The 26,838-nt window shown below is 42.1% G+C and overlaps 1 protein-coding gene across 1 annotated transcript in view; it reads left to right on the top strand.

Moving 5' to 3' along the window:
- The first annotated feature begins 1,434 nt into the window (after positions 1-1,434).
- plcg2 (phospholipase C, gamma 2) overlaps positions 1,435-26,838 on the top strand; it is a 35,349-nt gene continuing 9,945 nt past the window's right edge. Inside the window, exons 1-33 of the mRNA XM_080002348.1 lie at positions 1,435-1,785; positions 3,498-3,764; positions 4,383-4,527; positions 4,717-4,928; positions 5,701-5,887; positions 5,972-6,090; positions 6,245-6,424; positions 7,384-7,506; positions 11,412-11,604; positions 12,208-12,357; positions 12,489-12,582; positions 13,144-13,191; positions 13,423-13,507; positions 14,141-14,221; positions 14,320-14,363; positions 14,543-14,615; positions 15,352-15,453; positions 15,651-15,769; positions 15,921-16,006; positions 16,271-16,388; positions 16,574-16,742; positions 17,125-17,220; positions 17,348-17,434; positions 17,551-17,720; positions 18,658-18,843; positions 19,831-19,953; positions 21,380-21,560; positions 23,917-23,985; positions 24,079-24,188; positions 24,349-24,445; positions 24,642-24,714; positions 24,834-25,006; positions 26,062-26,164. Coding sequence (XP_079858474.1) covers positions 1,621-1,785; positions 3,498-3,764; positions 4,383-4,527; positions 4,717-4,928; positions 5,701-5,887; positions 5,972-6,090; positions 6,245-6,424; positions 7,384-7,506; positions 11,412-11,604; positions 12,208-12,357; positions 12,489-12,582; positions 13,144-13,191; positions 13,423-13,507; positions 14,141-14,221; positions 14,320-14,363; positions 14,543-14,615; positions 15,352-15,453; positions 15,651-15,769; positions 15,921-16,006; positions 16,271-16,388; positions 16,574-16,742; positions 17,125-17,220; positions 17,348-17,434; positions 17,551-17,720; positions 18,658-18,843; positions 19,831-19,953; positions 21,380-21,560; positions 23,917-23,985; positions 24,079-24,188; positions 24,349-24,445; positions 24,642-24,714; positions 24,834-25,006; positions 26,062-26,164 — 4,228 coding nt within the window. The 5' untranslated portion in view covers positions 1,435-1,620. The remainder of the gene's footprint in view (positions 1,786-3,497; positions 3,765-4,382; positions 4,528-4,716; positions 4,929-5,700; positions 5,888-5,971; positions 6,091-6,244; positions 6,425-7,383; positions 7,507-11,411; positions 11,605-12,207; positions 12,358-12,488; positions 12,583-13,143; positions 13,192-13,422; positions 13,508-14,140; positions 14,222-14,319; positions 14,364-14,542; positions 14,616-15,351; positions 15,454-15,650; positions 15,770-15,920; positions 16,007-16,270; positions 16,389-16,573; positions 16,743-17,124; positions 17,221-17,347; positions 17,435-17,550; positions 17,721-18,657; positions 18,844-19,830; positions 19,954-21,379; positions 21,561-23,916; positions 23,986-24,078; positions 24,189-24,348; positions 24,446-24,641; positions 24,715-24,833; positions 25,007-26,061; positions 26,165-26,838) is intronic.

Here is a 26,838-nt window from a genome sequence, read left to right as displayed (position 1 = left end):
GGAAATACAAAATTACGATTGTTTCATAATGGGCGTCCATGTTGGCTGGTTCTCCCAAATGATCTTTTGCCTCTGTGTACCCGTGACATTTGTGGGTTACTCTTAAGTCCAGTACATAGAATATAGGAAAAACTCACTCATAATGATGTTCATGTCATGATATCAAGGTCAATAGGTCATCATCTGCCGTTGAACCATAACTCCCTCCATTGAAAAAATGTATTCCTGCATTTAAATTCACATAAAAGTCAAGCGACAGAACTGCAAACTGGCCAAACAGAAACTAATACAATCCCTTGTCGGTGGAACTACTCCCTTGCAACTCAATCAAATGTATGAACTTTGAATTTCAAGAAGTGTATTGTATCAAATAAATGTGTTGTTTTATTTTCCACAGCTATTCTGTCAGATATGAAGTGAACATGAGCGGTTTGCTCATCCCCATAAATGTTGTATTAATTATTATCGTCCTTTAGAGGGAGGTAAAGCCCAACATGTGGATTTATGTGCCAGTTCCCCATTCTCCAAGCAGGTGTTGGCTCAGAGTTTTACTGGAGTTTAATTGCAGTGAATATAGCCTATTGGATATGTGTTATATATATATATATATATATATATATATCCAAATATAGAATTTTGTCCAATAATATGTCATGTATTGGACAAAATTCTATATTTGGAGAAGTATTCAAAGGTACAATTATTAGTCGCACTAGATTTTTTTTCAGAATTTTTTTTTCTGAAGACATAAAATAAAATAAAAATACAATTTTCGTAGCATATACCCAGGTAATAATGTGAACAATTCATGTGTTTTGCACCTTTGTGACACAAGTATTATCGGATTCACTGATACCACGCTGGCATAAAATGTATTGTACTTAACCAACAAACATTACAATATACAAATTGTTATCCCACTATACAGATTGAAAATGCGCTTTGAAAACAAGCAAGTAATTCGCAATTACTTAAAATCATTTATTAAATATTTAAGAATAAGGAAAATCTCAAAATACGCTGCATTCTTTTGAGACTCGGAAATGGGTAAGTCCGATCCGTAGTACCCACTTCCCACCAGATGTGCCCCATTCCCTCTATTCGGGAAAACAATGTGTTTTTGAATGTATTTTTAAGCAAACCTACGTATCCTCCAAGTTAATATAGCATAAAAACTAAAGAATCGTTTAGATCGACGTCAAACGATTGACGACGTAAGGACGTAGAAAGATTTCAGTGTCCGAATTGCACGAATTCCCACCTGACGGAAATGCAGCACGATTGTGTCATACCAGTCCCCGCCTCTCTGGCGATATAGACCAATAGAAATGAAACTGCTGACCATCCATGTCATCTGATTGGTCTATTTCCTATCCGCGTATACGCGATCCAGGATGTTGTGTTCTGTCCTCGGCTGTTTACAGGGTTAGCGCGACGCACCTGTGAGCTCATATCAAACCACACACGTCTGGGATGTGGTTTAAAATGTAGACGACTCTCCCGACACGAAAATAACAGAATGCCATTCGCCCCGAGCCCGTTCCGACGGTGACAGTGATGCATTACAGGAGCAATGGCCCGTTCGGTCGACAGAGTTGAATAGTCTGGCTATTTAGCACCATGGGCAACACGGAGAGCGTGCTGGTCCAGAAGCGCTTGGCCCGGTTCCGCCCTGACGAACGGCCCGTTATCGAAGGAGTCTTCGACCGACTTGTGGGCGGCGGAGGTTCAGCAGGTGCTCAGAGCCAAGCTGCACCGAAGGCTTTAACGCTTGAAATATTGCAGGTATGATGCGAATATCTGAATTATAATCCATCTCGTGCAATAAGCCTCCTCATATAGGGATTTTAGAATGGACCAAAAATTAAACGTTTAGCAACACGAGATCACGTGATGCGTGACGTCACGGGATTACACGTGACATCATCGGCATATACAAGGTACCAAAAAGCCTTTATTATTATTATTATTATAATTATTTATTTTTCTCCTGTATTTTGTCCAATATTCTATCCATACATAACTTAACCTTTTAACGCACAATCAAGGCCACAAACAACGGTACTGATGGGTCCATAGAGAGCGCTATAACACACATTCTGAGTCAAAGGCTAATCTTTTTTACCCCCATTTTGAACTTTTTGAAAAACCTTCAAAAATCTTCTTCTCATGACGCAACATTTGTGGGGCAGGTCAAGGGGACACGCAGGAACATAGTTCGAGAAATGTTAAGGGATTGGTCAAAAATAGGCAAAATGAGTGGGCAGGCAATTCAAAGAATTTGGCAAAAACATCAAACGTGCTGTGGAATCATGCAACTGTAATAAATCCACTTGAACTTTGTCAGGGCAGCCAAAAACATGATTGTAAACATGTCTGCCAAGTGCTGTGGTGATATCTTGAAATTTCAGGAAAACATTAAGTTCAAGACATCAGTCCACAACAAAAAATGTGCACAAAGCCTTAAACAAGAGGGGCGCTTTGGCCTCGAGGTCACTGTTTGCCAACATTACAGACTCTGCCTTTAAGGTATTGCTTTTTTTACTGTCCACATGGCACAACTTCAGAGGCACATTACCATCCATTTTGCCATATTGCCAGTCCCAACCAACTACTGTACAAAAAACACAACACCTCGTTGCCCACAGGTGTTACAAATGTGTAGCTTCACATACTGTGCACAATATAATTTCTTTCAGACATTCCTTGTCATTCAGTGGAACCTGGTCCATTGCTGCATATTTATTTGTTAGTTAGTTTGTTTATTTATTTGTTTGTTTATTTGTTTGTTTGTTTATTTGTGTTTATTTATTTATTTATTATTATTATTATTATTATTATATTTGTATCCCTTTTTAAAATATATATTACGTGTCATTTTTACATTTTATTCATTTTGATTTGATTTATTTTGATTCAGTAGGGAATGTGAAGCTGACGTCACATTGCTGAAACAAGTCGCCATATATTGGGGGATTTTTCATTGACTGTGAATGTCAGTCAGCTTTTTCCAGTCAAAAGATGCCTTGGAAGTCTTGTTACTGTAGGTGAAAAACTCCCACAGAAAATCGTGCTTGTTGTATATTTTAGCTATGTCTCTATGCAATTGAATGGAAGTGATACTCCAAAAATGGCGACCGGAGTCCATAGCAACCGTCAAACTTCACAATACCTATTACCAATTGAATGATTGTTTCTATTCGCTGTTTTATTCACTACTGATTTTATGACACTGTAGCTATGAATTTGTTAAATAAAAAAAAAAATGAATGTAAGGAACCATTAACCAACATCTTTTTTTTCGTTATATTATGTATATAAATGTAACTTCTGTATGTTGTAATGTACCGGCCTTCTGTTACTAAATACTGTGTGTGCGTGCATGTGTGTGTGCGTGCGCATGTAAGGGGTGCCAGCCTCCTTTTTAGGTTTTGTTTTCATGTCGTCTCTCATCCTGTACAGCTGCTCAATGAGCGCTCTCTCTTTATCCTGCACAGTCCTCTATGGAAAAAATGGCCTCTGACTCCATGGTATGGAGGGTCTACCGGGGTGCGTGCAGTGTGGACCCTGGCATGGCACAGGCGGCCAGCCAAGGGAAGACAGGCGACACCATGGCCCAGTCTGGTGTGACCCGGGAGCAGCTGGTCGTCTTCCTAGCGGACGTCCTGCGAGGCACCTCAGAGGAGCGGGCGCCCCTCGTCTTGGCCATGTCTCAAGGGGGAGTGGGGGATCCTGGGGTTGTTACTTGTGAGCAGGTGGCAGAGGTAAAAAAAAATAAAAAAAATGAAAAAAATAAATTGTCTGCAGCATTTTCAGACATTAGTACAAACTATTTACGTGTATGTAATGTCCTCCTTGTTTACAATAAAGGACACATTCATAAGTACATACTGTATAGATATAAAGTATATGCAGCTTTTGTAAACAGTTAGCAACTTTAGAATCAGAATGACTTTATTTCACCAGGTGCATTTACATGTTCTCGGAATTTGTCATGGAGATTATTGGTGCGTATCTACAGATGATTGGCATTACAAAAAGCTTAAGAATCTGATAAAATAAAAATAGAATAAAAAGTAAAGTAAAAAATGTAATTTGCCAAATATTCACAAATTGCCGGCAAAAGCAAAACAAGAATGGTCAAATATATAAAATATACAGAATATACGATGTGATCCTATGCACAGGATAGGTTATTAGTATGGGTATACAATGTTATTTTAAACAACATATATGGTGTTGCTAATACACAACAGCCAATTACCACACCCTCATTTTACTTTAGGAGGAAAATTGAAAGAGGGAAAGCTGTGCTGTGCTCTATGCATCCATCTCTTCCTTCTTCCGCTGCATATCGATCTCTCCTCTTCTTTTCCCTGCAGTTCTTACAGGACCTGCTTTCGGCCGTTGTTCAGATCCTGGTCCACAGGGGGCGTTTGCAGGGCTGGAAACCGGAGAAGATGGGCGACGTTTCCCAGGGCGTCCAAATACTGGCTGAGCAGATGTGCTCTGAGATCAAACCCTCAGGTGAGCGGGGAGGTGTGAGGGTCTTGAGGTTCAAGACCACGTGCTACGATCACCTATGGCATTCGACCGGTCAGAGCGGTTAATATTTTATCTCCGAAACCACCTGTCCATGTCACAAAAGTGGTGTAAAGTGCTGCCACAAATAGCAAAAGTGTCCTCTGCGTTCTCTGTGTTCTCCTGCACACATAGGCTCGGGGGCCTGCGATGTCGCCTGCCTGGAGGACTGGATGTTCCGCACGTCCCAGGTGGCTGCCTACCTGGATGTGCTGGTGGCCGAGGGTCTGAGCGTGGCCCTGACCTCCCGGCCGCCCCTCACTCTGCTGCCCCCCTGCCAGGAGACCCCCTGGGGCCAGCTCAGTTGTCTGCTGGACCTGCCCACGCTCATGTTCTTGGCTCCACAGGTCAGTCCCACCCAAAACTCACCATTGTAATGGCTATAAAAATACATTTATATTGCCTAACTAACTTCAATATTTTTTAAATATATGATGTATATAGACGATTATACAATCATCAAATTCTGGGTGGCGACCAACAGGTAGTTTGAGTTTTTTATTGGGTTGGCAAAACAAATTGCAGAATTTCTTTCTCACTCTCTCATCTCATATTATACTATTTTGAAATATATCTATCCTGTACATAATATTTTTATATTGTGTATATTCACATTTAATATTTAATATGAATTATTATTGATTACTATTTATATTATGATTATTATTATTATTATTATTATTATTATTATTATTATTATTATTATTATTATCATCATTATTATTATTATTTTTTATTATTTTATGTCTTATTATGTCTTAATATGTCTTAAAATCGGTTGGTTTATCTATTGACAAGCTACAATATCAGATGTTCAATGCAGAAATGACTGCGAAAGAATGTTCTGACTACACTACACTAGCGTAGAGTTCGCAATCTCCAAGACTGAAATAACGGTAAGGGGGCGGGTCCTCGCTTATCAACCAATTGCCTAATGACCTGGTCGTAGGAACAGAACTCGATCGTTAAGTGAGGAGGACCTGTATATGTCTCTGTGTAATCTCTGTGTCTGGTTTGCAGTCGTACTCAAACTGATGCCCATCCAATGACTGGCTTATATCTATCTTGCAATGTAAATACCATATCTTTCTGACTCTGGATCCTTTGCCCTTGCCACAGTTGCCGGACGGCTACGGCGCCCCCTGGAGGCTCCTGTTCTCCACACAGCTGCACGGAGAGAGCTTCACCAGGATGGTGGCAGGCCTGGCTAAGCGGGGGCCCACCCTTCTCCTGATCCGAGACACCAAGGGCCACGTATTCGGTGCCTTCGCCTCCCACACCTGGGAGGTCAAACCGCAGTATCAGGGTGAGAGTGTCCTTTAGATTGACGGCACTCGGATTCACTCGGGCCATTACATTTTGTGTCTATTTACTGCCTCTTTGTCTGCAGGAGACTCCAGATGCTTCCTGTTCACCGTGTTCCCCAGGCTGCGTGTGTACACCGCCACCGGCTACAACCAGCACTTCATGTACCTCAACCAGAACCAGCAGACCATGCCCAACGGACTGGTGAGAACGTGCCACTTTCACACTCACTTTCAATAAATTCACGCTTGACAGCAAGGACGTCATCTTTAATTAGGTGTAATTTGACCTTTCCTTGTCCTGAATACATACGTGGGAGCCTTTTCCAAATTTATATGCACCTTCCTGCCGGCGTTAGGGTATGGGCGGGCAGCATGGCTACTTCGGGTTGTGGCTGGACAGCGACTTCGGCCGCGGCCACAGCCGAGCACGGCCCACGTGTACCACCTATGGCAGCCCCCAGCTTTCCACCGATGAGGACTTCACGCTGGACTCTGTGGAAGTTTGGGGGGTCGGCAAACCGCCCGAGCCGGAGGAGGTAACAGCAGAGACTCAGAAAATCACAATATTGCAATTTTTCTATGGATAATTACGATGATGTTTTAGTGCAGGTTGGTTGGTGTTTTCATCCAACGGATAATTTTAAGGAATCTCCCTTCTCATTTTATTTGTTAATAATCTGTAGGAATATGGGTATGATGTCCAAGCTATTAGAGACGTTCAGAGATGTTCATTTTACTCAAGTAGAATGCTGAAATAAGTTCAGAAAGCTGTTAAAATAAATGAAAATAATCAAATTAATTAAATAAATGAATACAATTAAAACATATAAAAACTGAATTACAATAAATAAATAAACAAATTAAATAAATAAAGTTAATGTCCTGTCTCGTATAATGATTTAAACATTATATGGATTTATCACCCAGTTCTGAATTATTATAATTGTATTTATTTATTTATTTATTTATTTATTTATTTATTTATTTATTTATTTATTTATTTATTTAATATATTATATTTTATTAGGGGTTGTATTGGTGGTTTGGTATGCACCTCGGTTTTGGGGTCATATAGAATTCTTAAAGAGCACTTTTCATAACAAAGTTTTGACAAAACAAAAGAAAATTTGACATAAGTAAAAAGGCGCTTTAATACAAGCAGATAGGTCATCTCTATTGTCCATCTCAGGTGGTGTATGATCAATCACCAGTGCAGAAATGACAATTTGTCATTAATAATGCTTACTAGATGCTGAACTACAAATATTTCTGTTTACTTATTTTACTATAGTGTTGTTTGGACTCAAGCTCTTATTTGGTTCATTTAAACATTTGATAACCTGGCTACGATCATCAACCGTTGTGGTCTATGACCACAAACTATTTGGGGGAGTCTCCCAGATATCACATATAAACTAAACTTAAATATACCAATCCTTCTTTGTTCTTGTACACACCATCTATCTATCTGTCTATCTGTGGTGTGGTTGCTCAGGCTGGGGATGGGCGAAGCAAGAAGAGTGCCCTAGATGTGGATCCCGAAGTCCAGGCCATGATGGAGATGGTGGGAAAGACCCTCCACAGCCAGGGCTTCAGGGAACCCGAACAGGAGGAGCTCTGACGGGCGAAGCAACTCGCCTCGAAGACAGCCCTGGAAGCTCCGTCCCCATCCTTCACTGGTCTTGCACTACAGGTCTCATTAGCCTGAGTGAGCGGGGACATCTAGATGTGTTAAGTTTTAAATTGTATTCACCACTAAGACGGTTTGCCAGTTTAAAGTTCACAACTTATCAAGTCACTCAGCAGCAGAGGTAAAAACAGCGAACATCTCTACAAGATCACTTTTTTTCAAGCCATGGTGAAGATACATGTAAATATAACTTGTCTGCATTTTCTTGAGCGTGAGCATGAAATGCAATCCAAAGTTGATACAATTAAAATATGTCTCAATAGCTCAACAAGGGGGATTTGGGCTATGTAAAATGCAGTGTTTCCGAACATTTTCCAAACAGTGTGAAGTGAAGTGTTCTTTATAATGAACGAGACTTTATCTCTGGTGTTCAATGACTTACAGTATATTATGTTAAATTGTCATCGGTGCTTTATTTAATATTTTTTTTGTTTGTCTGTGTGGATGTTGGTTGACATTTTTTAAATCTAAATGATCTGTTTTGACTAGATTGTGAAGTAGTGACATCACCGGAAGTCAAATCATGTCTTCATATATTGAAAAAATATTTTTACAGCTGGGCATCGAACTTTGATTCTATTATGGCCTCCTACGAATCGCATTGCTGATGTCTATTATTAAAACATACAACAACAATAACATACTGGGGTGTGGGGATGAGGTGGTTTGAGCAGCCCCACCTGTCCTGGGTCCAGGTAGTTGGGGCCCAGGATCAGAGTGGCTGCACACCTGTTACTTGTTGGTTGGTCTACTGAGCAATCGGTAAAACCCCTGTCCCTGTTGGGCTGTTCTAACGCTGAGCCGTGCTAGCCTAAAACATACACAATCAGACCATCAGGCTATTTTGGGACTTGACCCGTTGACTTGGAAGTTGTCTGTGAAACCTTTCAGCACTATTAAGTCTCCTCAGCAATCGAATAAAAACCTCCCTGAATCAAACCACCAACTTGCCGAACTCACAAACTTCACATTGGAATTGTCTATGACTCTTGGCTGATTTCGCCCCTCAGGTCTCTTATGTTAACACTTTCAAGGAGGTTCCACTCATGGAAATGCTCTGCTGTGGGGGGTCCTATTGTTAAAGTGTTAGGGGATGATGAATTGCTGCAGATGGTGAAATCCCAATCTTATTTAACGATTCACACGGTTCATGAACATCCACTGAGAGGCCACTTTGTGTCCGTGCTGACTGTCGGTGTTCGATTATTCAAATCATCCGAGGCAGGTGATCTTGCATAGGCAAATACGTGCTATAGGAATACAGCAGCTTGTTATGGCATCGCACACAGGGCTACATCAAGTAAAAAATAAAGATACTGCTATTTGCCTACAGGTAAATGGGGATGGGGATGGTAGCTCAGGCGGTAGAGCTGGTGGTCTAGTAATCTAAAGGTTGCTGGTTTGATCCCAGGCTCCTCCTGCTAGCATGCTGTAGTGTCCTTGAGCAAGACACTTAACCCCTAATTGCTCCTGATGGCTGCGTCCGTCGGTGTTTGAACAATTGTAAGTCGCTTTGGATAAAAGCGTCTGCTAAATGACTAAATGTAATGTAATGTAATGTAATGTAAATGAGAGAACATTTGACACCTCTGAGCAACCTGTGATCCTTTCTCCAATGCCAAACTTCATCACAAATATATATTTTTCCTCAGTATTTCACCGCATTTCAAATTTGGTTGAAATGTATGCAGGATAACTTGGTGTGCTAGTGGTCCCCCGATACTAATCGTGTGCTTGTGTCCAACAGTTTTTCTTGCTTCTTTCAACCATTATCTTTCTGTGTTTAAAAGCTGTCATATTTATAGTTATTATTCATATTTATCTCTCTTTATAGCCCTTTTACTCTCATATGACCTTTTATTTTAATGCCAGAACTTCCACTTTTTCTAGTCTACCATATTAACTCTTTTGGCATCTCTAAAGTATCTTCATTGTTACATGGTATGCTGGTGTTATTAGGCATCCATAAGTAAAAAGTGAATATGTTTTGGTATTCAAGGTCATTGCCTTTGGCTATTATTTTGATGGCTTTATCATGGAATTGCAAAAAATGATCCGCTGATTTCGACCTGCACAATCCACGACGACAGAAAAAGTGGCTTGCTATGTCGAGAGAGCTTCAAATTTGCATAGATACCATCCCGGCTTCCGGATCTGTTTTATGACTGCTATGTATACACAGCGAAGTGAACTTTTACTTCCTTGTACACACCAATAGAGGAACTGGCTGTTCTGTGGCTGGCCTAGCCGGTTGTGGGACTCTGCACAGACTGCTCTCAAGAACCAAACAGATTCAAACAAACCAACAAACAACAATGAAACCATGAATTGATAAAAACCAGTGGGGACCTTCAACAGAAGAAGAGACTTTCTTCCATCTGTAGGGGTGAGTAGGATTTTAATGTTTCTTCAGTCTTCACTACTCACACTGCTCAGGGTTTGACAAGTGACAAGAGGGAAATCCGCTTTTTTCCCCTTTACTATCTGCTACAACAGAGAAAATGGTGTGTGTCGGCCAAAGCAGCTAGTATAGAATAGTCTGCAACCTGTTGTGTTCTAATGCAGACGATTTTAAATGCAGTTCATATTTCTTATATAGTGTCAAGAAGCACGTCCTACATTATAAATATTGCATCCTATATTACATTTTTAAATGATAAGAATAGGGAAATAGTACAGCATGCTTGTTAACATGCACCATGTGCTATCAGAAAATTGGCAGGGAAAGAATATCTGCAGTCTCTGGGGAAAGCACCTGTGCGGGGTTAAAGGTTTCAGAAGTGAAATACCTGCTGTCAGCTGAGAATTTACTCCCTTCAAGCTGATGAAGAACAGATTTGAACCTGTACAGATCAGTTTCATGTACTTCCCAGCCACCCACAGTCTAAATTATGATTGGTGGGTGGATAAGGAAGACCAATGATTCTCAACCTTTTTCATACTTGTTTGATACTCCTTAAGCTACAGGACCCTGTTTGACACGATTTTGTCTCTGGGACCCAAATCTAGGGGTTAGGAAATCAAGCAAAATTGTTGTATATGATTTAGTCCATAGTTCCATACCTGTCTATTCTATAGTTAGGGTGAAAACCTTGATAAACAGTCATTATTGTACATTCTCTCATGGCGCTAACATCTTGCAAATGAAATAACACTGCAGTTTAAAAATGAATCATTTTGCTGGGGACACCCCAGGAACCTCTCGAAGGTCCTCCGGACCCACAATGAGAACCACTGGACTCGACTTTGCACAATGAATTTAAAACTGTCGAGACCATTGAGATATGTACCCAGACTGTCAGGGCTATTATGCCATAGCTTTATAGTTCTATGAAGTAAATAGTCTTGTAATCTATTAAACACTTAAAAAAAACCAATGCACTATAATAAAGACATAATTTCTTGTTGCAAGTTTATAACACTTACATTTAAATGCATCGGGCCAATCCTGTCTTTGGCAGAGGTTGCTTAATATCCTCTTGCTGATCATTTGCAATTTAAATACTGAGTGTTTTTTTGAAGAGCCATGGTAGACTACCCACCCACACCAGTACACCAGTCTAGATGTCACTATTCCACTAGTGGACTTCTGATTGTGTAATGACAGTAGTCGAGAGAAATGACTTGTTGGAGATAAGTTGTGAAAGGGTGAATGGGTGAAACGGTAAGGAAGTGAGATTAGACGTACACATGTTATAATCTAGTCAAACTGATTGTATGTACCAGTTTTCTTCAGCCAAGCCTGCAACTATTTTCTTTCTAAATCCAAACTGTGACCCTTAGAGAGTGTTTTGCTTCCTTTTTCTTTACCTTGTTTTAAACTTGACCTGCAGCAGGCAGAGATGGCTCACTGGTCACAGCAGGGGGAGATGACGGAGTACAAGAGGAGCCTGATCAAGCGAGTGCTTGAGATGGGGATGGTGATGACAGTGTTCAGGCAGCGGGCCGAGCGCCTCACCGTGCAAGTCATCATGGAGACCCGGCAGGTGGCGTGGACTCGCACAGCCGACAAGACCGACGGAGTCTGTGAGTGTTGGGTGGCGGCTGGGCGAGTGGCTGGGTGGCTGGATGGGTTGGTTCTACAGTAAATTACCTTTGCATGACTCTGCAATGAGGAAAGGATTGCCTTGTTTTGATGCTCAGATCATTCTATCATATCCATAAAGCTCTTGCGCCAAAAGAGAGTGGAGAACATTGCCCGTTTAACCACTTTGACCCTGATTTTGTGCCATCCAATGCCAAAGAGGCAACCCTCCACTGACAAGCAAACTAAGCCACTTGGAGCTGTTTTATGGACATATACTCTTCATAAGTGACGAGTGTGTGAAGTTGTTTGGCTAGACTAGGCTTCTGTGTGTAGCCTCCCTAATTATCAACGCAAGGGATTTGACCTCAGATCCTGCCTCTTTATTGCACGGTCGAAGTTAAGTTGAATAGACACCGACTCAGGCCAAGAAGACGCAGGGATACACCAAAAAGGCCAAAATCTTGGAGTTGTATTTAACATCCTCGAGCAAAACAATGGAAAAACTCCACCTGTCTGTTCTTTTTGAACAAAAACAAAATACTTCCAGAAGTATCAATGGGTTGAATGACCCCCGGGTCTGAGCGTCCTCCCGTCCGTTTCAGTGGACCTGTTTGAAATCCGGGAGATCAGGCCGGGGAGGAGCTCCAAAGACTTTGAGCGCTTCAGAGACGGCAAGGACAAACACGAGGAAAACACCTGTTTCACCATCTTCTACGGCTCCCAGTTTGTGCTCAACACTCTCAGTCTAGGCGGTGAGTCGTTCGCACGGTGGCTTCATTTGGTTCCATTCATTTTGGTTTCCCTCGTGATTTCCTCCGATGGACATTTAACAATGTTGTGCTGTATTAAGTTTGAGGACAATAGTTTTGGTTTGATTTTGCAGCTGACTCGGTAGAGGATGCCGACAAATGGCTGATAGGATTGGAACTACTGAGGCAAGAGACCCTACAGGCCCCCACTCCAGCTATCATAGAAAGGTACACGCAAACACACACATACACACACACACAAAGCAAAGAAAAATGTCAAAACCCTTTTCAAACCAAAATCATGAAAAAAAGGAGAAAAATTATAGAAATCTATTGAACATTTAATTAAACAATTACATTTAAAATAAAAGAATAAATCTAAATCTAAATCAAAATGATATGCCAATGGGACAAAGATTTTTTGGGGGCCAAGATATTTTGAACGCCAAAAAATCACATTGTTATCAACACGACATCAACATTGTATTCTAAAATTTACAAAATATTTCTTGAAAGTGGGGAGCATCAAAAGCCTGAGATTGTCTTTAAAATATTCCTCATTCCACTTATTTGTTTTGAGAAAGACAGCAGAAGACGTATTTTCTCAAAGCTAGCTGAATCATTTAATATACTCAATTTATTCATTCAAAATGTGATCTATTGTTTATTGTCAAGATTTTCTGCCTTGTAAAAAATGTCATTATTTGGCAGTGTGAACACATGCACATGCAGACGCACGCTTGGCAATTTCTTTATTTCATGACTCTGTTTCTTTTGCTTTGTTTACAGTTGGTTAAGGAAACAGATGTATTCCATTAACCAGACCAAAAAGAACAGGTACATTGGTAATTTTATTTGTTTTTTAATTTTTTTTAACATTCATTTTTATTGCTATTTTTCCAGTCCATGTCTCTTTGCGTGAATCGTGTGAGGCGGAAATTGAGGCTGTCCTTGGCGACTATTCATCTCTTGGTGCTGCTGAGCTTATTGGTTTATTTATGCACTTATTTATCAGAATGGTCATTTTATATAAAGCCCAAGTAACACTACAATTCCCTCATCCTGCAGTATCACCTTCAAGGAGCTGAAGGCTCTCCTCCCCCAGCTCAACTACAAGGCCCCCAGCACGCGCCTTCTCAAGGACAAGTTGTTGGTATACTCCTCCTTCTTCCTCTTCCTTTTTTGTTTATCTTTTAAAAATATCAATCTTGCCACCCTCCTTCATCACACTGAGATGCTGCGCACAGACAACCAACATAACAAGCGTGAGTTGGACTGCCCTGAACACTGACGCGATAAGACCCCGTGCATTGTGGGAAAATATCTTTCAGTCGCGGTAAAGGGCATTACACTGGAAGTGTTAGACTGTCCAATCGCACCAAAGCTACAAATGGCCATGCGTATGAATTTGTGGATTTTATGAAGATGATAATAATGGCAGTGGCCTGTGGCGGCAATAGCGTCACAATATTGGTATGTGATGCTACGCCCAATGGAGATCCAGTCAAGTCAAATTTATTTCTGTAGCCATTAAGAATAGTACAGTCTCGAAGGGCTCCACAAATCCACATTTCACATAGAAATCAATGGCATCCCCTAGTCATGGATTAGAAACCTTGAGATGGGATCACAGAAGGAGGAATCCCCCTTCTCAGATAACCAGGCTGCAATGGACACCGAGTGAGCGACATTATTATCGTGCATTAGCATTATTGTAAGCATTATTAGCGTTAGCATTATTTAACATGTCTTATGTTATATGCTATGTTATATATTATTTATACAGGAAGTGGGAGCAAAGAAAGACCACCTGGACTTTGAACAGTTTCATAAACTCTACAACCTCATAATGTTTGAACAGAAGGACGTAAGTTTTTGAGTCTTGAACGTGATTTTTTCCATTGTACTAAAGATCAATTCTATTTATTCCACACTGACGTCTCTTCTTCATCAACTTTTAATCAGATCCTCGAGGAGTTCAAAAGGGAATCTTGTGCTTTCATCATGGGGTGAGCCCTTCCCTTCCGGCGCAAATCAAAATTTTTGCCTCAGACGCACTCATGAAGAATGCGTCAAAGCATAGAAACACTCCAATGTGGCGAAAGACAATCCTGACTGAAAGGTAGCTTCGGGTGCATTTTGTTTGACGTGTCAAATGTGGAACATCTTGTTTCTTTCTGTCCTGCAGCAGCACTGATAAGCCCGACGCCTCCGCAGTGCTATTGCATGACTTCCAGAGGTTCCTCATTTGCCAACAGCAGGTAGGAGCTGGGTTAAGTACTCCAGTGTAGGGCTGTGTGTCAACATCGATGCTTGTACGGTATCGACCGAAGTACATTGATCGTCTCTCATATCGAACATTCCGTGCCATCAATAGAACATTTCAAAACTTGAGTAGTTTCTCTATACAGAGGCAGTGAGCCATAAAGGTTGATATTCAAGGTTTGTTCGGTAAATGCGTTGTCATCATGTCATGTAACCTTCTTTTTGTTAGAGGGATACGCTACTTTTTGTCTATCTTACCCAGGTTCAAACACGAAGATCAATACCAATTTCATCCTTGTCCAGTGCTGAATGCCACAATTGTGTAGCAGGTGTCGACTAATTGTGTTAGCTCAATTTTATGTTTACTCGTCATGAAGAACCAAGATGTATGGCTTGAGTAACTCAGCAGTGAAGCGCTGGAAGGTGTATTTCCCATGATTTCCCAGGAGCTAGGCTAGCTGCTTCCCTCTGTGGCCTTGCAGTGATCTAATAGAGTTAGCATTGGTATCGAAGGTCAACAAAAAGCTTTTCTCCAAAAAATGGAGAAAAGCCTTTAAAAGGAAAAGCTACACAGAGATGTTTTATTTTTGTTTGTTTTTTTCAAAGCGGGATATGACATTTAACTCAGCATTTCCATCATTTCTATAAAAACTGAAAATTGCTATAGGATCGAGTATCATTTAGGAACAGATATTGAAAGTCAGGTTATAGCTTGACTTGTCTTCTCCGCAGGAGTCATGGGCCTCTGATCTGAACCAGGTCAGAGATCTGATGACCACCTTCATTGATGACACCATGAGGAAAACCAATGACCCCGAGTTCACCATCAGTGAGGTATCCGGGGGGGTGTGTGTGTGTCTAAATGTTTATGTGTCTGTTTATACAATTGTGTGTCTGTGAACTAAATTGCAAACCACATTTTAACAGAACAAAACAATAGAGAAACAATTGCACGATGACAGAAGCTCATTGGTGGGTTGCTGTGGCAGGTAGGGTGTCATATCTCTCTCTCTCTCTCCCCCTCTCCCAAGTTTCTAAGTTTCCTGTTTTCCAAGGAGAACTCAATTTTTGATGAAAAGTATTCAGAGGTCAGCACTCTGGACATGAACAATCCTCTGTCTCACTACTGGATCAGCTCCTCGCACAACACGTGAGCACACACACACACACACACACACACACACACACACACACACACACACACACACACACACACACACACACACACACACACACACACACACACACACACACACACACAAACAAACCTCTTGAAAGTTACAGTACTTGTCTCTCTACAGGTACCTTACAGGCGACCAGCTGCGCAGTGAGTCGTCCACAGAGGCCTATGTGCGCTGCCTGCGTCTGGGATGCCGCTGCATTGAGTGTCAGTATCAGCCAGTGAGGGGGCCCACAGCAGTAAAGCACTGGCAGATGCCCTTGAGCAAGGCACTGTGTCCTAACTGCTCCAGTGAGACTACACAGTGGGGGGTAGAAGTAGAAGCAGAAAATGCTCTCTGCATTGTCAGTTACATTGCGTTTACCTGCCCCATGGCCCCCCTTCCATTTTAGGGTTTGGAGTGTGGTCATGCAAGAATGGTTTGTCTTCAGATTCAGCTGCAGCCCAATTATGTGGGGTTTTATTTTTCAGTGGACTGCTGGGAAGGGCCCGGGGAGCCAATCATCTACCACGGCTGGACGAGAACGTCAAAGATCAAGTTTGAGGACGTCGTCAAAGCCATCAACAAACATGCCTTCGTCACCTCGGAGTGAGTGCGCGGCACACACTCCTCTCCAAAAGCCGCCTTTCACGCTTAGAGTTATCTACACGTTTCAAATTTGATGTTGGTCTCATAAAAATGTGTAAATCGAAACAGAACTACCAAGGTGCCTGTCCTGTGGACAATTTAGCGATCTACGCTGCAGTAATAGTTCACTACGTCCCTACCCCCAGTTTCCCCGTCATCCTGTCCATCGAGCAGCACTGCCTGGCCGAGCAGCAGCGGCAGATGGCCCGTATCTTCAAAGAGGTGTTCGGGGATAAGCTGCTGATGGAGCCGGTGGAGCATATGGCCGAGCAGCTACCCACTCCCACACAGCTCAAGGGCAAGATCATACTCAAAGTGCGTTTTGTCGATTCGCTTCCGTTCAGTTCCCCCTGGACCAATACCTGGCTAAAATAGTCATATCATCATATCCCCATCACAAAAGTCCCATACCAAGAAAGAAAATGTTCTAGGTCAACCATTATGCTCTGATGATCCCAAATGAATGTCCTTTAGTCTTCACCATTCAGTAAAACCAATAGATGGGATAGGTACCCTCTATCTCCCCGTACTTAGCGTTAAGGACTTTAAATTGATGTATCGCTCGTTAAAAAACAGCTGGACTGAATTAGCATAGCATAGATTCATGTTATGCTATGCTGTGCTACTGTATGCTATGCTTTGCTTTGCTCATGTTATGGTTCATGATGATCATGCCTTCACCCTTGTCCTCATATAGCACAAGAAGGTGAATGTGGAGGACGGAGGAACCAACAAGGACTTCAGGAAGGGCCAGAAACAGGGAGACCTGGAGATCTGGGACCCTGTCGACCAGGTACTGTATGGTGCAACCGGGCGTGGTGGTGCCAGTGGATTTGCATTTCGAACAGTCAGCGGCAAACGGGGGCAAATCGGGTCAAATCGGTTAAAACTTTTCGTGATTTGGCGATTTTCCCCTTCAGCGGTGGAACAAGCACTACTGCGTGATCTCAGATAACCAGCTGTACTACGCCGAGGAGTATGAGGAAGAGGAGGAAGACCCCAGAGAGGTAAGAGGAGGTCAGGGCATGAGGGGTATGGGGGGCGGTCAGAGGGCAGGAGGAGACTCATGAGTTTCCTGCATTCCTTCCTCACCCTCCAATGCCTTCGTTTTCTTATCTCCCAGAACCTGGACCTTCACCGCTCAGAGCCCTGGTTCCACGGTCTCATGCAGGATGGCACACAGGCAGCCGAGAAGCTCCTCCATGAGTTCTGCGCCGAGACAGGGGGCCGCGACGGCACCTTCCTGGTCCGCAACAGCAACACCCACTTCAGGGACTTCACCCTCTCCTTTTGGTGAGCTCGCCTCTTTCTGTCCGTTCAGTAACCAACCACCACCATGACCACCAATGTTATGGCAAGCCATCTCAACATTTTGGATGAACTTGTCACTTTTTAAAAGTTACTAGTACTAATATTTTAGTTACTATTTTCTATTCTGTTTTTACGAGTAACTATCCCAATGTTACTCATAACAATTTGGACAATTTGTTCATTGAATCCTATGGGGCTCCATGTTTGAGATATCAAAGATTTTCTTCTGACTATTATCGTATTCCGATTGTTACTAGTCACTATTAATTGAGAACTAGTACTTATTCATGAGTGATTAGTGCCTTTTCCTGTTATTACTAGCAACATTTTTATTTTTACTAATAACATTTTAAATTAAACGATCAACAAGCTGTTTTGACTAGTAATTTCCCATAACGGGTAAAAACAACATTGTTACTGGTACAACTAAAAATGTTACTAGTAACAGCAAGAAGAGGGACTAGTCACTCATGAATAAGTACTAGTTCTCAATTAATAGTGACTAGCAAAATTGGAGTAGATACTAGTAACAATCAGAATAGATACTAGTCGGAGGCAAATATTTTATTTCTGAAACACAGAGGAGCCCCATAGGATTCAATGACAGAATTGTCAAAATTGTTACGAGAAACATTTTGATAGTTACTGGTAAATAATAAATAGGTACTAGTACCTAAAACATTTTGACTAATAAAACTAAAATAGTTACTAGTAATAATTGGTATAGCAACTACAGTATTAACTAAAATATAAGTACTTGTAACTTTAAAAAAGTGATAAGTTCGTCGGATGGATTAAATGTTGAAATGACTTGCCGTAAAATGTGCACTTGTGTATGTGCACCACTGTATGTCTGTGACCAAAAATTTAAATTGAACCGAACGTGAATGTACCTCGACTTTCTTCTTTCTTCCTGCAGGCGCAGCGGGAGGGTCCAGCACTGTCGCATCTCCTCCGGCGTTGACTACTACCTGACGACCAACCTGCACTTCCCCTGCCTGTACTCTCTGATCCAGCACTACCGCGACAGCCCGCTGCGCTGCCAGGACTTCGAGCTGCGCCTCACTGATGCCGTGCCGCTGCCCGAACCGCACCTGCACCAGGGGTTGGTCTGCTGCTGTCACCCAGCCAAGGACACATGATTTGACAATGTTGTTAAAAAGTGGACTTCCTTCCTTCTTTCTTTCCCTACTTCCTTCCCACCTTTCCTCCACCCTCCCTCCCTTCCTTCCTTTTTTCATTTGGGGATGTCTTTACCCAGTTTTCAAAGTCCGTTCCCCAATTATTTCTTACTTTGTCCCACATTACGTTCATCCTCTTTCTTTCCTTCCTTCGTCCCACTTTTGTTTGCTCGTTTCCTCCTTCACCCGTCCCTCCCCACCTTCCTTCCTCTCTCCTTCTGTTCCTTGTTTTCTCTCTCTCTGTTCCTTCCTTCCTCCCTCTCACCTTCTGTTCCTTCTTTGCTCCCTCTGTTCCTTCTTTCCTTCCTTCCTTCATCCCTCCTTCCTTTCTCCCTTCCCCGTTTTGTTCCTTCATCCCTTCCTTCCCTTCCTTCCTTTGTTAGTTAATTAGTTTGTTCATACCTCCCTTCCTTCCTTGTATCCTTCCACCCTTCCTTTCTTCCTTCCTTAATTAGTTAATAAGTTAGTTAGTTCCTTCCTTTCTCCCTTCCTTGCATCCATCCACCCCCCTTCCTTCCTCCCTCCCTCACATCCTTTCACCCCCTTCCTTCCTTCCTCTCTTTTGTTCATTCTTTCCTCCACCCATTCCTTTCTCCCTACCTCTGTTCCTTCCTTCTTCGTGCCCTCCCTCCATTCCTTCATTCCTTCTTTCCCCATTTCCTTCCTTTCATCCGCCCTCTCCCAGTTTAGTCAAAACATGACAGCTTGCTGGGAAAATTCCTCTCATTTCACCCTGACAGTCTGTGATATCTGTTTCAGAGAATATCATATGTAGCTGCAGAATCATGATTTATTTCAGAATGGTTATTCATGGATTTCTAGAGGCAGATTTTATATTTATTTATATGTTTACATACATCTACTGTTCACACACTTTTACACCCTAAACCTCACATGTGTGTGCTGTGCAGGTGGTTCTATAGTAACCTGAGCAGGGGCCAGGCAGAGGACTATCTTCTGAGGATCCCCAGAGATGGAGCATTCCTTATCAGACAGCGCGAGGGAGAGACAGACTCCTACGCCATCACATTCAGGTGCTGAAAAAACCTCTTCACATTCCAGCTTTTAAGTTCTATAAATTATGTGATGTTTGTTACCGAGAAAAAATTTTTTTTTTTTTTTTTTTTTTGACTTGTGCTGCCAGCATGCTGGGCATACAGTCTGCAAGTGGAGTTCAAGTTCTCAACCTGCAATGCAACTCTTTATTAATTCTTAAATCATCAAGAACTGCTGCAATAACTCTGTACTATGGATGACCTGTACAATTACAAGAGCACAGTTTTTGGTTATGGAGAGCCACCACCAACCCCCTTCTTTGGAGAACTATTTATCATGTTTGGGTCTGTAAACAACTGATCACTACTCCAAGAGGGGGAGAATCACTACGGGTGAGACAAATAAACATAGAAACAAACAATATTTACACAAAGACATGAACATTGGACGACAACATGTATTGAAAAACAGTGAATTAGGTCCAGGAAAACTGGAACTACAACTGGTCACGTGGCCTCTTCCTGTCATAGTTATGGCAGTAAATGAGGGAGGAAAGGAGAGGAATGCAACCAGGAGGGTGCTGGGGTGCACTCCAAGTGGGTGTGGTGGTGTGTGCGTGTGTGATGGTGCAAGTCCTTCAGGCAAGTCAAACCCGAATCACTCGCACCCCTCCTGCCCCGCAAACTCTGGTCCGGTGGAGTGTTGTTCGGAGTAGGATTGGTGTGCGAGTGTATGTGTTCTAAGCTAATGTGAGTGGGATTAAAATTTTGGGACAGACGAGAAACACGCTTGGGCAGGGGCGTGACAAGCAAGAGGCAGCTGCCCGCTGCATCCCCACCCACATAGCTTGCACCCCGCACATCCTGCAAGCCCTTGGTCTATTGTGTGGTGTATGTACTGAGTATGACTTTTGGCACTGGGAGAGATAGGCGAGTCGCGACCGGATCGGTCCAGGGGCACAGGAGGCCAGAGAGCAACCACGCTGACCCCCTCCCCCCGGATGCGACCGTGCCCTAGCGTGTCCACCTCCTGTCTAGCGTGCCCACCTCCCGTTACGGAGAACATTTTCAACTCTGGGCTAGCGAAGGATTGCAATATTAGTTCAACTGTGAAATGTGAAATTCCTAAAGTTAGTATATAATAATAGTAAATAAATATGACATTTTACAATATTATACAGTGGTATGTGTAACAGAACAACATATTATATATACTTTGATAATAAAATTGTATATTATACATATTACACACATATTACACAAATGCACATTGTGCTTACTGTTTTTGTTGTCTATATTATTCAATAATCTTTTGCAAATGTTATCCTTTTATTGCAGCGATACTGCATTTTATTGTAATTTATCATTTTCAATATTCCACCTCAGATACTGGACTATATATTGACATCTTATTACAATTTTCCGCTTGGATAAATAACCTAATCCAATCCAATCTTATCCTAAGGGGAGACAGCAAAGTCAAACACTGCCGGATCCAGAAGGAGAACGGCGTCTACCTCCTGGGCACCACCACAGAGTTCGAGAGCCTGGTGGAGCTGGTCAACTACTTCCGGAAGAAGCCGCTGTACCGCAAGATCAAACTGCGATACCCGGTGACCCCTGAGTTGGTGTACCGCTTCAGCACAGTGAGCAGACAACTGTGTGTGTGTGTGTGTGTGTGTGTGTGTGTGTGTGTGTGTGTGTGTGTGTGTGTGTGTGTGTGTGTGTGTGTGTGTGTGTGTGTGTGTGTGTCTGAAAGACAGAGACAGATAGAGATATAAGAAATCACGGACTGTAAGAAATGGGAGGGTGTTTGAAGGCACCAGTATACTCACTGTGAAACGTAACATTTTGCAGCGAATACAGGCATTTAGAACAAGAAACAAACAAAAAAAAAGGAGAATCCTTTTAGTTACAGTGTTGTGTGGTGTGTGTGTGTGTGTGTGTGTGTGTAAGCCAAATTTCACATGTATTCAACTTTCTTTTCCAGTCCATTGCAGCACTTTAGAACAGAACTTTCCTCTACTTTGTCAGACATGTTTGAGAGAGATACTGTAGAGTCAGAGCTATGAATATAGGGTATGGTAATCCTCTTGCTGTGAATATATGGTAATGTGATCATATGAATATTGTAATTGTTTACGTGTTCTGGCAGAGACATTCAAATGAATGAACATAAAACTGTATAAGAACAATGCCAGATCGCTGTAATCTCTTCAAGTGTTGATTGTGGTGTTGGTCTTGTCCCTATAAGGCCAAACATTTTGGAAAATTATAAAATAGAAAACCTGTGCTTTATTCATGACATATTTATAGGTCGTTAATGCATAGTGATCTACAGAATTTTGAAGGGAACAGAATCCTGCATGGTTTTCAGCAGAACTTTCTGCTCTAGAACAGAAAACCCAAAATTGACAGCCTTTTGAAAAGTCTGCCAACTCAAAATGTCTATTTGAGTGGTTGCTACTCCCCATTATTAAAACTAGCTAGTATTACAGTGTTGGTGAGAATCTTCTTTGTTTATCATTTGTGGCCATAGTAATGCTTATGTGACGTTCAGCCAAGAACCTCTAAACCCCTATTTCCTGTTTGAATTGAGGGGGAAAGCAGGAAGTGATATGGGCTGGATGCGGCCTTTAAGCTTGGCATTGGCATCTCCAGGTTTTCGTTTTTTGCTCTGTCATCACACAAACTCTGCCGACAAAGTTTCATGCATAAAAGGGTTGTGAGAACTATGTTTTGATGGAGGTTGCGGTTAAGTTAGGAAGGCTTGACTTGAGTAATTGTAAGTCGCTTTGGATAAAAGCGTCTGCTAAATGTAATGTAATTCATGGATCCCATGACAAGCTTATGCAGAAACACCACAGCCTGAACTAAAGCAAGCTGGTACAAAGTCAAGTCTGTACACTCGGCCCCCATCTTGGCAATGTTCCCAGGCAGTGAGTTTGTGGCTAACAAGACCAGAGTCCTACAGTATAGGTCATTCAATTGGGAGTATGTCTAAGGTTCTGTCCATGCATCCATTTCATATTTAGATGCAGTGTTAAATAAGGCTGAACGATTAATCAAATCGCAAAGCCTTCAAATAAAAATGTGTTTTTTCGATGTTACATAATCTAACCAAGGCCAAGGCCGGTGTCGTACCAAAAAATGATCATCCGCCAAAAACTGGTTGCCGTCCGCTGAGTGGGCTATAATCTGTCAAATATAACCCTCATTAAGTCATTTTGTGTCATGAACAACCTTTCAGTCACAAGGTAGGAGCTGCAATCAGTTTTTGACAAGGGGAAAACAACATGTTATTTGTTTGGCCATTTAAAGGCATTTCAACAGGTAAAGAGGACTGGGTGGGCTATAACCTGTCAAATATAACCATCAAGGGTGAAATCAAGTCATTTTGAGGTAGAAACAACCTTGCAGTCACAAGGTAGGAGCTGCAATAACTTTTTGGCAAGGGGAAAACGACATGGTACTTGTTTTGGCCCTTTAATAACATTTCTACGGGTAAAAATAACTTAGTGTGCTATGATCTTTAAAATATAACCATCATGAATGAAACCAAGTCATTTTGAGGCACAAATAACGTCTCATTGACCAGGTAGATGCTGATGACTTTTTGATCGGTTTTTGGCGGACGATCACCTTTTGGCACTCTTCCTATGGGTGAGATAGGCGGCCGCCTAGCGCACCATCCCTGGAGGGCGGAGTGGAGAGGGAGAGATTGGGGCACATTTTGCGCACCTGTCTCCCTCTCGAATAGTATCGATGATGCGTGTGCCAGAACAGGGTGTTCACAAGCACAATGTGTTTTTTGGAATGACCTACACAAACATAAAAATTACTATAATTCTGTTGGGCAGAAAATGCCCACCAGGGAATTCATAGAGGCAAATATGTTGGTGAACAGACAGTGGAATGACCTACACAATCAAACATTATTCCTGATACTGACATCATCTGGGATTAATAGGCGGGGCCCAACTATTAACTCTGTCTTCTCAGGAGAGAGACTGCGCCTCTCTGTATGACATCAAGACCTACGTTGAGCCCAATGAGATCGAACCTTCACTGGTGCGTACCCCTTGGACTGTTTCTACTGACTTTCTATAAGATGTTGATGCACTGTATGTGTGAAAATAGCGGCGTGTGTGTGTCCTTCCCTAGCCCCAGAATACGGTAAAGGCGCTGTACCGTTACCAGGCAGAGAAGCCTGACGAGCTGACTTTCACCAAGGGAGCTCTGATACACAACGTGTCCAAGGAGAACAACGGCTGGTGAGATAATTTGCAATACCTCATAAAACAGCTGTAAGTCACAGCTCAACTGAAACTCAACATGCATCAGATAATCGTCATCTTTTTCAGGTCAGGTGCAAGGCTTTTTCAGTCCCCTGGAGACCTCTAACACAACAGTTTACTATTCTGCCCCTTGCAGGTGGAAAGGGGACCACGGGGGGAAGCTGCAACATTTCTTTCCCGCCAACTACGTGGAGGAAGTTTCCAGTAATACTAAACCAGAAACCAAAGAGAAGGTGTGGACCAGAACTTCTTTGACTCATAAGCTTCTTGATTTCACGGAGATACGATACCACTGCGGGCTGATAAAACACAGAATTTATTTCTCACCCATTACCATTGGGGTACCATTGTCTGTATCTGAGAGTCCCTCAATAGGAAAAGAGTGTTGTGTGGCCAAATTTGCCATCTTTCATCCATGTCACACAACAGGAAATGGAAGACAACCCCTTGGGTGAGCTCTGTAAAGGCATCGTGGACATCTCCAAGTGTAACATCCAAAACCGTGAGTAGCTCATCCTAGCCAGCTGGCAAATGTACAACGTTGAATTTTGAAGTTGTCGAAACACTGAACATCTCTCTCACTCTCTCTTTTTCTCTCTCTCTCTCCATCCATCTTTCCAGTGACCAACGGTAAGAACGGCAAGTCCCACGTGATCAGCCTGCAGGACAAGGAGCAGGACAGCCTCCAGTTCGACCTAGCAGCCCACTCGTTGGAGGAGCTGTTTGAGTGGTACCAGGTGGCCTGGGACATCACCCAGCAGGAGATCAACAAGCAGTACAAGCGCAAACAGGAGGCCAGTAACTTGGAGCTGTACAGTTTCAAATATGTATTTGACAACAGTTGGGATGTAACAGTACACCATTTTAAGGTATACGCGCAGCTTATACCGCGTAGCCTTGTAGCCTTTCCTGTAATACCCTGCCCACAGTATCAATTTATATTGCAAAATTGAATATAAACTTTAATTCACATTCACCTCATGTTGCCACTGCGTGGTAGCCGACGGCCAAATGTTGTAATAATCCATCCAATTAGTCATTTTCCCATTTTGTCTGCATCTAGGTACTATTGCAAGCACCATGTTCACAAATCAGAGGCAGAATTGCCTAACACCAATATTTTACGACACGGTGCTTTACGTTCCTTACGCGCGCATGGGAACAAGTGTAAACAAAGATGGCGGAGCCCCTACAAATGCAAACAAGATGTTGAGAGCCCTGACAAGCACCTTCCAGTGCTATGCTGCATCAGAGGCTTTACCATGTGTTTTTCTTTTTTGATATAGACACCAACCAACCAACCACCAACAAGTACATACTGTACTGTGAAATTTCATACCCTTACATTCCTAGACAACAGATACTTTAGTAGATCCCTTTGCACTTTAAAAATAATCTGGTTAGGTTGATGATAAATTTGGATGATAAGGTTCGGATTAAAGAAAACCGAGTGACTACAGCCTTTTCACGACACATTGATTGGGTGTAAAATCGGACTCATAACTTTAGTTTGAGTGGTCACTACGTTCACCATTACTATTTACAAGAGACATAGGCCGAGATAGTTTCTGTTGTGGAGAGGATCATCCTCCAATAATTTAAAACATGCCCTACTCTGCTTGCTTCAAAACCTCACACAGAGATGAACAAAAATATAGAAATGAAGGATACATACTGCATCTGATGTGTTCAGGTGTGATACATTGTACATATGCGTTCCGCTTTAAGGTCATGACACCAAGAGGAAATTATTTTGTTCAAATTGAAAGTGACTCAGATCAAGAGTTTGCCCTCGGTCTGTCTCTGTTGTTACAGTTAACAGGAAGTGGCTTTTTTCTCTCCACCACAGATCAAGCAGCAGGAGGAAGTGGCGAAACGCGGTGTGGTGGCCATGGAGATGTCTGACCTGGTGGTGTATTGTCAGCCTCGTAGCAAGGAGAAGGACCGCTTTGGTACAGACAGAGAATGCACACTGAAACAAACTTACAATGTGCGAAAGCAAGCATACATTACTTACATTTTCGCTTAAAGTGCAGATCTTCTGTGGGTTTGTATGCACTTAAAGGTACAACGTATATAAAGTATATATAGGGTATATAGTATATATAGTGTACTAGATATACTATATACACTATATAAACTAGATATACTATATACACTATAAACAGTACACTATATATACTATATACACTGTATATCCTATATAATTTATATATACTATATACACTATATATACCATATACACTCATCTCATTCAGTTAGTCTGTCAGTATTCACTACACTAGCGATCGCAATCGCCACGCCCCCTTACCGTGAAATAACACGGGACCTCGCTTATCGACCAATTTGCTTAACGACCTGGTACAAGGAACAGAACTCAGTTGTCAAGTGAGGAGTACCTGTACTTTCTTGAGTATTTCTCTTAGTTTGTAATACTACGCACACTTAAAGTGAGATTTTTATTTTTAAATTAATGCAATCCTATGCCTATACAATCCTTTTTAAGAAACAGCCATTCAGTATATTTACGTGATGCATGCGCTTCCTTTATATGCTGGTGGCGGGGTCCACCACTCCCGGCAAGAATACAAAGCTCGACAAAACTAATAAATAAATATATTGATCA

This window comes from Zeus faber (genome assembly GCF_960531495.2).
Source record: "Zeus faber genome assembly, chromosome: 6".
Taxonomy (NCBI): domain Eukaryota; kingdom Metazoa; phylum Chordata; class Actinopteri; order Zeiformes; family Zeidae; genus Zeus; species Zeus faber.
This window is presented reverse-complemented; position numbering and strand designations above follow the sequence as displayed.